The following is a 12,344-nucleotide window of genomic DNA, read 5'->3' on the forward strand; positions in this document are numbered from 1 at the left end:
CTTTGACAAGCGTGGGCACACACACACACACACGCACGCACGAAGACACGTGGCACTGAAACACACCTGGACACGCTTGGCGGGGAGGCGTTGCGGCGGCGTCGAACGGGCCAAAATGTCCGCCGCTTTGAACGAAGCCCCGGCGTCCGTTGCATCCGCGCCGGCATTACCGCGCGTTGTAGGCGAAACGTAACACTGTATAGTTGGTTCGTGAAATCCGAGCTTTTCAGCAAGGCGTCCCACTTGGACTTGTATTGAAGGTCGGAGCCCACGTTGTACGGGCACAGCCAGAGCATGTGGTCGAAGGAGCAGCATGCGTGACCGCATTTGGAGCACGACTGCGGGAAGTTGGGGTCTATCCAACTATGCGCTCTGGGGGTGAGGTAGGATCTCGTCTGTGGGAACCTGAAAGTAACGGCCTGAGCCCTGTTCAGTTTCGGGCTGGGGGGAGGGAATTTCCTCCTGCTGTGTCTGTAATACGACGTAATTTCATGAAAGGTGGTAAGATGATCTTTGAAGGGGGCAATCCTGCGGGAGAGCTGAACTGTTAGCTCAGGCGCGGTTCGTGAATTCACGCGCCAGGCAGTTGGCCCACTCCTTAGGGTTGCAACCTGTTTGGTTAGTTACATCGTTCACGTGGGCCGGGAACAGTGGCGTAGCAACGGGGGGCCGTGGGCCCCGGGTGCACGGGGCTAGTAGGGGGGGGGGGGGTGTCATATACGACTGAAGACACCCGAAAATTGTCGATATCCTCGTCTTCCTCGACTACACACGGGGGGGGGTTGACAGAAGAGCTACGGGCCCCGGGTGCCAGACGACTTAGCTACGCCACTGGCCGGGAACCACGCTACGGTATGACCTCCAGTTTCTTCTCCCGTAGTACTAAGAAATGATCTGTTGACGATGCCGGCTGCGTGTTTAGAAACTAGAGCGGACGAGAAAGCCCTGACCGCCGTGCGCGAGTCGGAGAAAATGGTCGTCGGGCCTTTTGCGGCTTGAAGAGCCAAGCTATCGCGGTTTCCTCCGCCTCGTTCGCGTGTTTAGTGTAGATTGACGCGGCGCTGATAAGCGTTCCGCGCGCGTCAACCACCGTGATTGCAAACCTGTATTCGCTGCCATATTTGGCGGCGTCGACGAAGAATGCATCTGCCCCGTAAGGATCGATTTGTCGAAGGGTAGCTCAACCTTTATACCTTCCCGGGCAAATTTGGACAGGGGGTGTCTGTCGAGCGGTGCCTGTATAGGGAGTATACCAGCTTCATCAAGAATCTTAATCCCCGGTTTAGTTGACGAAAGCCTGGAGATCTGTGCAATAAACTGTGCTTCAATTAATTCGTCTGTGGTATTGTGAATTCTGAGTTCAATTAGTTTTACCGTGCTAGCGGATTGTGGAATACCGAGTATTCTTTTGACGCCGGACCTGATGAGCGTGTCGAGTTTGTAATTTTAGATTTTGCTCGGTGCCGTGTAAGTAATATGACTGATGAAGAAAGCTTGGAAGACCCTGAGTAAGTTGTCCTCATTGAGTCCCCCCCTTTTGCTTGCGATTCTAGTGATGAGTCTTAGTATATTTCTCGCCTGCGCGCCTAGCTTGTTTAGAGCTTCTGCTACAGCCTTTGGCGTTAATTAATTAAAAGTCCTGAAATTTTGGTGGATTTCACCTTCAAAATGGGGTGCCCTTCTCGTGTAATTTCGACTGACAGCGTTTCCAGAGGCTTGAGGTTCCTAACGCCCTGCCTCAAAGAAAAAAAACTCGTAGGGCCCTCGTCTGTATACATTTATATGCTGTAATTCCCTTCCTATGTATTAATAAGATTGACTGATTGATTAATCAATTACTTAATTGACTAGATCCGGCAAGTAGGGAGGTTGTTTCAACACAGTGATGAAATTGCATGCCAAAAACTCACGGATGATCAATGCAGAGTGTGCAGGGGTAGTATCCTCGTGCAGAAGCGAGGACCTCTCTTTCAACAAATTTGGTCTCGCGCGGCGCAAACGATCTTCCAGACAACGGGCAAGTGACGCGTGCCCGGTTTTCTCGAAACGTTGCGATTAACTATCGGTACCCATAATCACGGCGGTTCGATAAACGGCCACTGCGGATGCGTGTTGCGCAGATCAACCAAACGCATCGCTCGTGTCGACCACGATTCCGCATTTTTAATTCAGCTGTCTCGCGATGCTTTTGCAAGTTGTGCGCACCTGCAAACCTATCTTTTACAGTCGCGTGACCCTCCTATATTTACTTATAGGCCGTGCGCAAACGGGTACCACATCCTCAACGCGCACCACGGGGGAGCTTCAGGAAAACATCGGGACTTCAGAGAAGCACGCCTTTTCCTCCGCGGGGTGTAAGTTACCATGGGCATTGAAAAATGGCACCGTTACTATATTCGCCTGGGCCGAACGACTGTCCGTCAATCTCCATCGCTTCCTCGACAATGTAAACCTCAGTCAGGAGTTGCAGTCGCGGTTCGAGGAGCTTCTCCTGCGGTCCATAGTGAATTGTCGCGGCCTTCGTTGCACTCCCGCGCAATGTCCCGTTTGCTTCGAGCTGGAGCAACCAAGAAGTCGCTTTCTCTGACGCTGCATCGGTGTCCGAGCGGCCGGTTGGATGCAACGCGATTTCTTCGATGCTACACACCGAAAAAGCCTTACCCATTCGCTTCCCCACGAGCTGCCAATGAGCAGCATATTCCGCCACACCAGGGTCTGCGTCGGCTGACGAACTCGACCGGTCTGCTCGTAAACGCGCCAGCAAGAGAAAAGTTTCTTCGAGCTTCGTGCGCATCTGCAGTTCACCGCGAAGACACGCCTCATTTGTGGAGGACGACCCAAAACCTACACGATACCACGAAGACTTGCGCCAAGGTCGCCCTACCTCCGACAAGGCCGGTGCGATGCATGTCCACTCAGTCGGACGCCGTGCCGCCGGGGAGCTCCGCCTCTCCGGCGCTGGCGCCGCACCTGTACGTCTCGTCCAACACGTTCCAGAAGCGCGACAACCTGCTCGTGCTCGACCTGCTCAACACGGCGTTCCGGCGCGCGCCCAGCGAGGACCAACAGTTCCTGGACGTCGGCTGCGCCGTGGGCGACTTCACGCGCGACGTGCTGCTGCCTCGCAGCTCTCCCTGCTGGCGCATCGTGGGTACCGACGTGTCGAGCGCCATGATCGCGTACGCGGAGCGCTACTTCGCGCATCCGCGCATCACGTACGACGTGCTGGACCTTTCCCATGACGTGTCTCCGTTCGTGGAGAGGTACGGCAGCTTCCACCGCGTCTACTCCTTCTTCTGCCTGCACTGGATCCGCGACCAGGTGGGCGCGCTGCGCAACGTCCGCAACCTGATGAGGCCAGAGGGCGAGTGCCTGCTCCAGTTCTGCGCGCGCACGCCCGTCCACACGCTCTGGAGGGACTTTGCCCGCATGGACCGCTGGAGGAGTCTGATGTCGGTGAGCGCATGCAGTCTGACGGACGCGTCGGAATTGTTGCCAGCAATTTTACCGAAACTCTACACTTCTGCCCGAGGACACTGACCTGAGGACAGTGTCGCGAGTTCACAGGCCACCCGTAGCGCGAACAGCTAGCTTACTGTTGGGTCATGTGGTACACTCATTCTGAGGCACTTCTGAGTCTCTGAAACTGTGGACAGCTACCATGACAGTGTGCTCACATTGCTTATAGCTATGGAATGCCGCTGTAGTGCAGCACTTAAAAGCTGCCTAGCAGTTATGTAGTTGTCCTGTTGAGCATGATGCCATTGTATGTAGGCCGCAGAATCGCATGAAAGTATAGTGGTACTTATTTTTGTTAACCTAGGTTTCTAGATTACTGCGGTTAATCAATCTAATTTCTAATATGCTCAGTTATTGTAACACAATTGAAGCAAAAGCTAGTTTCCTGACAATTTCTGCACTTTGCAGATGAACTGTGTGAACGTAGGTTACTCTTATTTCCAGAACATTGAAGACTTCATACCGCCTAGCCAAGACGCAGATGACCAGTTGTCTTATTTGGAAAATATTCTGGCTGCATCCTCACTGAAGCCACACACCTGCGAAGTGCTCCGGAATGTGTGGACATTCCCTAGCGAACAGCACCTTGCGGGTATGTATATTTCTTCTACCAAATACCGCCGACCCCACGCTGATACGGTCAGGCTTTTGCAATTCGTTCTACTAAGAAAGTTTGGAAGGGAAAGCGTAACTGCAACTCCTTTATACTGAAACCTTACTGCACGAAATGTATGAAAGGGCGGAAATGGCGATATGTCAGAGTGCGGACTACCAACGTTTATTGCCCGAAACGCCAGCAAGCCAATTTACAGGCATACTCATCACATGCACCGCATGGAAAAGAAGCGTGCAAAACCAACCTGGAGTCTCGTGTAATAAGTTGCACGATACTCCAGATCATCTCTCCTCTTTCCACCACTCATGCATTTTGCACAGTATGTTACTTGCTCAGTATGAAGCAACTAATTTGCAACAAAGTACAGTAGTACTTCCTTTAGACGTATGTGCTCACATCCAATCACTGGGATTGACGCAAGGTTTGGCAAAATGTAAGGCTCTTCCACATGGCACATATATTTTGGACGTAATTGTGAAATCTCTGATGCATGCGTCACCTACTGTGGCATTGACACATGTACTGCAGCTCTCCCAGATTTAGAGTGATAGCCCTACTACTCCAGGTACAAACCCATAAAATGTCTGGTTCCCTAAATCTGACCTTCAAGCTCAGCCAAGGCCAAACTGGGACTTAGCCTGCCACTACCAGCTGCTGCTGCTGCTGCTTCTGCGTGCGCCAGTTGGGTGCTGTTACGGTTGGCGGGTAGCACCCCGGGCAAAAAGGATGCTCGAAAGACTGCTAAACCGAAGCGGAGGATGGATTCCTAATTTGCTATGGTTGTCTCGAGTGATTGCCGGTCTGGCGGGCGCCCCGCAGTGTTTACAGGCCCCTTTGTGTGTGTGCGACCAAGGGGAGAAGCCTTTTCACAAACTGTGCGACTCTAGGAGAGACCCTTTCCGCGAACTGTTCGACTCTAGGGGAGGCCCTTTTCTTGAACCAACGTTGCCTAGAAGAAAGGATCAGACGTCTACGATCCCTGACCCGCGCGTTGCCACCAGCGGAGGCAAGCAAGTGCAATGTCGCCTAGGAAAGTGGCAACAGCCGCCAAACAGCGAAGGGACTCAGTGCATGTCACGTGACGTTGACATGAGCAAGATCTCACCTACAATTTTAGTGGGCCTATTTAAGGGGCCCCACAATGTACTTTTTCAATTCATTCATTCTCTTCTTATCCTTCACCAACCATTGAATAAGCAGTGCAAGTTTCACACTAGAAATCGTCTCGTCCCTGCCTGGTCGCCATGGTCTACCGGACGCCTGTAGCCCGCCGCCAGCGCCACGCTACCCCATAGTAACGCCGATTGAGGTTCGAGAAACAGGTTTCGCAACAGTGGCCATATGTTGAAAGCGATCTGCGATGTGTACGAAGTGTGCCGAGTGCTCGTAGCTATGTCTGCGCTGTGCTTCCACGCTTAGTTGGCATTGAAGCAAGACACAGCATGAAGGTCAATTTGCTCGCTACTGCTACCGTGCCAAACAGCGTCTATGTGTTGTCTTGTGGTGCAGTTGTAGATGCAGTAGTTGCGGTCTGGCGGGCACCCCACAGTGTGAAGCAGAAAGTAAGCAAATTGCATGCAGCCAATGCAGAACTATTTGTGAAAATTGGAAGTGACCTAAAATTTAAATTTTAACCGCACAGGCCTAAATCTTGGTACAACTGCAGTCGGATGTGTCAGAGTATTCATATGTTTGCATTCAAATTATCGCAGCCACTATAATGTACAATATCTGTGCAGTCTCTGTCCACTTGTTCCCAACAGAACTGCGGAAGTTGAGAACAAGACAATGTATGCCTGCATGCATGTACTCCCCTGCAGTTCCATGGGAAGTCATATGCTGTGTGAAAACAGTGTCCAGCCCCCGGCAAACTGTCTCCAAAACAATCTCAGCTTCTTTCTCCATGCTGTGATAAGGAAGTCAGATAAGCTTTCCCCAAGTGTCTGCAAGCAAGTATCTGCAATGAATAGAGACTAAGAAATATATCTACCTTGGAGCACTGCTACACATGAATGGTGGAAACTGCACTGCTGAAATTGCGCTGAGCAGTGTCTGTGTCCTTTCCAAAAGCAAGCAAAATCGTGCTATCGCTCTACAAACTTAGTTTAACCGCGTTTAACCACAGCAACTTTTTCATATCTGATGGGAGCACAGACAGACACGACAGCCGGGGGTTCTATCACATGAGATATGTTACACTGAATCGCATAGCACGGAATAGTCTACCCGACGAATTGCCCTCTATGACCTACCACGGTAGCCCAGTGGCTATGGTGCTGCGCTGCTGAGCTCGAGGGTTCAATTGCGGGTGGGAGGGCGTGGCCGCCCACCCGGGTTGCTGTATCTTGAAAGCCATCTGCGACTGGGACAGAGTCCGCCGCGCACTGTATTGTCGCAGCTTAACTCGCGTCGGTGCAAGACGCAGCACAAAGGTCTATTTGCTTGCTGCTGCTGCCGTGCTTCCTCACTCTTTGACAGCGAGAGTGAGATGTGTTCATGTTTGCTTGTGCACGCGTGACAGCATGCTTGTTAATTTAGTTAGTATGCCTATCTTTACAAGTTTATGCGGCCGATAAAACTACTATCCTTAATTCGTATGGCTGTTCACTAACTTGCCATCGCAATCAATGCTTCGCCTTTCGGGTGAAACGGCGACTTTGTTTGTGTCTGCTTTGGCTAATAAAACCTCTTGTAACGGCAGCAGTCGCTTTTTCGGTAGCAAAGTGTGTTAAATAAATGAAGTCTACTGAAAATTGATGACTATTATTGCTGAGGTACAAGACTTTACTCCATAGTGTGTAAAAAAAAAAACAAAAAAAAAATCGGTGCTCCCTGCGATGTTAATCCTTTAACATTCACTGATCGTCTTGTTTTTGCGCAGGTTCCATTTTGGCCTTGCTGCCCGTGGCGGACGGCGTGCCCGACTGCGAGAAGCAGGAGCTGAACAAGGCTATGTCGGCTGAGATGTTGCGCCGTTGCCACAAGGGTCCTGCTGGGTTCAGTGCAGAGTTCGACGTGTACGTCGTGCACGCCTCTCGATCCACCGTCTGCCATCCCACAAACTGAACGACAGTGCAAGGCTGCTTGAATTCGTGAGGGTGTGGCTTTACCACCCTCGCGTCACTAGGGCACATCTTTGTTCGCTTATCACCAAATTGATGTTAGTGTACAACAGGTTAAATATGCACACGTGCCCCATTGTAGTTAAACGATGTGCTTTACCTGTTGTTTCATGACAGTGTATTGTAGAAAGAGTTACTCAGGGATGAATCCATGACGTTATCTCAAGCTCCCCTTTTATCCCAGCTACTCTGACCAAGCACGTACTTGTGTGGCCTCTTATATGCCACCTTTCATCGGGGAATTAGTTCTGTAATTGCCATTTCAGTAAACCAAAGTGGGAGTCGTGATGCATGCATTCAAAAGCGCCACATGCCAGATTTGTCGCATACCACATACTGTGACTGTGATGTGCTATGGTGAATATTTTGTTTGCTTCCATATGGACCAAGTATGTGCTTCTTCTCTATGACCAGACTCATTTTCTCTGCCAGTATCGTGCAAATAAAGAATCAAAACCAGGGTCACCTGGCAATGTGATGTTGCATAGCTATCTCAGTGTAAAATTGGAGTAACACCATACACTGGGCTTAGCCAATAATCTAGCGAATTCAGTCAACACTTGATCCTCTTGTGAGGAACTATAGTGAACTACGGAAATCCTTCCCTACATCAGCAGTAATGCACTCTGGTAGGTGTTTTTTAGATTGACACTATTGGCTACAAAATATTGTGTGCATAATTTTGGGGAATTAAGCTGTCCCTAATGCATTGTTTCAGACACTCCTGAACTGTTTCAACAAAATGAGCATACCTGAGCACTTTGCAGACTCGCATATCTCCATGAGAGGAAAGCTGTCCATCAGTACAATTTGGCCTGTAACACATTTAATGGTGACATTTTAAAGTCTTGAAATGAGTGTGCTGCAACTATTGCCAAGGAAATGTTTGTTTGGGCTGCCTGGGAAGCAGTAAGTAAGCAAATTGGATGCAGCCAATGCAGAACTATTTGTAAAAATTGGAAGTGACCTGCAATTTAAATTTTAACTGCACAGGCCTAAATCTCGATACAACTGCAGTCGGATGTGTCAGTGTGTTCATAAATTTGCATTCAAATCATCACAGCCACTATAATGTACAAAATCTGTGCAGTCTCTGTCCACTTGTTCTCAACAGAACTGTGGAAGTTGAGAACAAGACAATGTATGGCTGCATGCATGTACTCCCCTGCAGTTCTATGGGAAGCCATATGCTGTGTGAAAACAGTGTCCAGCCCCCAGCAAACTGTCTCCAAAACAATCTCGGCTTCTTTCTCCATGCTGTGATAAGGAATTGAGATAAGCTTTCCCCAAGTGTCTGCAAGCTAGTATCTGTAATGAACAGAGACTAAGGAATACATCTACCTCGGAGCACTGCTACATATGAATGGTGGAAACTGCACTGCTGAAATCGCATGTTGGGCAACAGTCGAGTTGTGTATGCACATGCTTGTACATTGGTACTGCATGTACTATAGTCCCCAACAAATGAAACCATAACGACAGAACTTCAACTATTTCTCGGATTTTACAATTTTTTGCAGATTGGGGAGTCTGGAAAAATAAAACTTCAACTAATGGATTTCGTCGAAACCAGCCTCCAGTGCTTTTAGCACTTTAATAATGACTTAAAATTTGTGCTTTGGTCAACTTGGCAACATAATTTTTAAATGGCCGCAGCAGTGAAGACAGAAGCTTCTCTCGAGTTGCCAATTTTCCAGCCCGACATAAAGCTGTTCTAACGATGTCTCAAATGGTAGATGCTCATGAGTGCGTGTTATTTTGATAATTGTATTCAGCTAATACCAAGTGCAATTGTATTTTCCCCATCATATGTTGCTTTTATCCAACAGCACTTGGACAGTGTTCTTCCCATCGTGTGGGGTTTTCACTTGCACAAGAGCACAGTCTCTTTCAGACCAACCTTCCACCGAAGCTTGACTAGCTGTCTAATGTTACACTTCAAACACCACCTGTGCAAGTGCCCTTATTATTATACAATAGTGTGCAATACTCCATATTACTGTACAGTGTTGCACAGGAACTGAACAAAGCATGAGAAGGCTACAGCACTAGTTGCATGCCCACTAGACCACATTGCTTGCACAGAAAAGCTGATCGAATGCAATAACCGTGCATGAGGAGGCTTCTCCACGCTCCCTGACCTGACAACTATTGCTTCGTGAACCTAAAGAAATAAACTAATCAGCTGCCTGCTGGTATGAGTAAAAACAAATGCTCTATGTACAATAGGAACTTACCTCTTTTCACATTTGCAAAGCTACTGCTTTACCGCATAGTGTGGGCACTACTATGTTTAGTATTGATGCCAACAAATCCTCATTAATTCTTTTTACGCGATCTGACTTACAAAAGTTGGGAACCAGGTGCATATTATGTATCCTTCAAATTATCTTTACTTGCAGTACTTATACTAAAAATAGCAAATTATTAGTACTTTCAATTGTGTTCTTTAAAGCGCTTCTTTGAAGTTTCACATAACGATTCTCAGAAATTGTCAAAGAAGCTATTACTGCTATACATCCATTCAATATACCAGTGATCAGGCTACACTATCATGTACCACAGTACCTGATGGGGCTACTACATCTTGAAATAAAATGTTAAAACACAAAGGCACCGAAAATGAGCACATCCACAGTGGTAACAAAAGAATAAAGTTTGAAAGCCCTTTTCTCAATTCGTCTCGCATCCAAACTGCCATAACGATGACATTTTGTGACACCACTAATTTCGCGGTCTTCTTTCTGCAGAGGGTCCTTTTCCCAACAGGAGAGGTGCACCAAGTTCGCCAGCTTAAATTAATTCCAACCAAATCATGTTTCAATGTTTCCATGAAAACAATTAGATCTTAATAGTTGTCACTTAACAAGCCTTGGACAATTGCTGCCAAGAAATGTATAGTCGCAGAACCTTTTCAGGAATTCGAGTGCCATGTTCCAGACTCTTAGTGACTCCTGTTTAAATGTGAACAGAAAGCAAAGAACTTCAATACAACCATAATAAAACATTAGGACCACTTTTACTTGCAAGTGCACAGACAAAATGACAGTGAAGGCTTTGCTACCACTGAAGGGCAGCTGGAAAAAATAAAAAAGAAAAGACAATCCCCTGCATGCTGTACAAAGAATGATATATCGTTTACTCGATCAGTGAAGTTACACATCCTTCCTGGGCAAACTGGGTGGTCTCATCTACAGTGAAACACAAACATTGTCATTTAGACATAAAAGCCCGCAGCTGCTTTCAAATTAACACTAAAAAAAAGGGGGGAAAAAGAGTTAATGCTGTTAAAGAATTCTTTCAAATTTAAATTTTCAATAATTTTGTGAGAATAGGTTATTACGTGAGAAAATGGAGGCTAAAGTTAAAATCTTTTAAATTTAGGGCCGAAACTCCAGCGCCAGTATGTCAGTGTGACGTCACAGGTTTTGTATCAGGGCCAATGTGGCTTAGTAAATGTTATTGAATTTGCCAAGTTCAGTCCTTGCCCCCTTTGGGAAACAATTAAGTCAATATACGCCGATAAGAACTTAGGCCCAAGCAGACACCATCAAAATCCATGATGTCACAAGCTGGTGCAGGAACTTGAAGACAATGTAACCACCTATCTCTGGTTTTTGCATCTCTTCTGGCTTACCATGCCTAATGGTAATAATGGACAACTAATACAGCTCAGGTTTCTCCCCATGACAAGTGGCTGAAGAAATGCTGTTCATCGTTGTGGTTTGCTGCCCAGCCCTTTAATTATAGTTTTTTTCTTCTTTCTTTCCCGTGGTCCTCAGGGGTTTCTTTATCACATGTGAAAATGCATTAGAAAGAAATGTCAAGTAGAAGTTGCGAAAATCGCGTCACCATTTCTAGTGTGCTGTCAACAAAAATAGGTAGGAAATTGGGGATTGGGATGTGCCACGGCACTGTGGAGCGCGCAGCTTTCCGTTGACGCCCTGTGGTAGACGCAACACTGTCATTTCAAAACCATTGTAAATAGGGGAGATTTATTGGGTGCAGCAGGTTGGTCCTGCGAGCACATCTATTTGCATGGGCCTCGCTTTTTCCACAGGACCTGCACACCTTCTGTACTTCTAAATTTACCTTTCTTCAAGTGTAAACAAAGCATGAAGATAGCCGCAGTGCTGTATTTTGCTGTGCAAAAGTGAACAAAAGAAGCAAAGGAAAAGAGGAAATACTAGCGTGTGAATCGGTAGTGCTGCGACGTGGACACAGGGAGCATTCTTGTTAGCTGACTAGGATTTGGATCATCGGCATGCTTCTTGCACATATTTTGACAGCGGTGAGCTGTTCATTTCCTTGTCCTGGTGATGTTTGCTGGCTTGCATATCTTTCGTTAATGTGTCCAAAATGTAAAATTGGTGAGTGAACAATTCAAGATAACAGAATGGTCGTATCAAAAAAAAAAGGGGGGGGGGGGGGGAAGAGACAGCCTAGTTGCCTGTGTACCTCGACCTCAGTCGCAAGATTGCAACCCCTCAAAAATTTCTAGGGTGAGCCCTGCAGCTCAAATAATTTTTCTTTTTAGTGCACCTTCCAAACATATAGCAACACAGAAATTCTGTCATTTAGACATAGAAGCCACAAACTACTTTTAATGCATGTAGGAAGAACCAGAACACTGAAGTCGTCACAATCTTTGTGTACCTCATCTACTCGTTTATGGCAGCACAGAGCGAAATTATTCTTTCGTTTACACACAAAGCATGTCTTTCCGAAGGCTGGGCACCTTGCTTGCACATGAGACCGATTGCATTTGATGCAACTGTACTTTTGCGATTTTTTTAATCACAGCAACTTGGCCGTCTGTCTGCAACCATGCTTCATTCTGTAGGGCAGATACTTGCGCTGCACGGCATGTCTGTACAGCTTTGAGGAGCGCGATGTCCTTCTCTTTGAGCATCTTTTCACGCAGCTTGGCGTTGTTTCTACCGAAGACAATCTGGTCGCGGATTAAGGATTCAGTCAAGGGCTCGAAGTTACAGCTGCGTGCCTGTCTCTTGAGGTCATGCAGGAAATGCTTGAAAGCTTCACCTTTTGCTTGTGTTCTCGAGCAGAACAAGTATCTCTCAAAAACT

The 12,344-nt window shown here is 47.4% G+C and overlaps 1 protein-coding gene across 1 annotated transcript; it reads left to right on the forward strand.

The window, feature by feature from the left end:
* The first annotated feature begins 1,969 nt into the window (after positions 1–1,969).
* On the forward strand, positions 1,970–7,720 carry LOC126542659 (juvenile hormone acid O-methyltransferase-like). Its single transcript, XM_050189800.3, has 3 exons — positions 1,970–3,456; positions 3,964–4,111; positions 7,017–7,720. The coding sequence occupies exons 1-3, from the start codon at positions 2,365–2,367 to the stop codon at positions 7,199–7,201; spliced, it is 1,425 nt and encodes a 474-aa protein (XP_050045757.1). The 5' UTR covers positions 1,970–2,364; the 3' UTR covers positions 7,202–7,720.
* The last annotated feature ends 4,624 nt before the right edge of the window (positions 7,721–12,344 follow it).

Source organism: Dermacentor andersoni, chromosome 2 (genome assembly GCF_023375885.2).
Source record: "Dermacentor andersoni chromosome 2, qqDerAnde1_hic_scaffold, whole genome shotgun sequence".
In the NCBI taxonomy this organism is placed as follows: Eukaryota; Metazoa; Arthropoda; class Arachnida; order Ixodida; family Ixodidae; genus Dermacentor; species Dermacentor andersoni.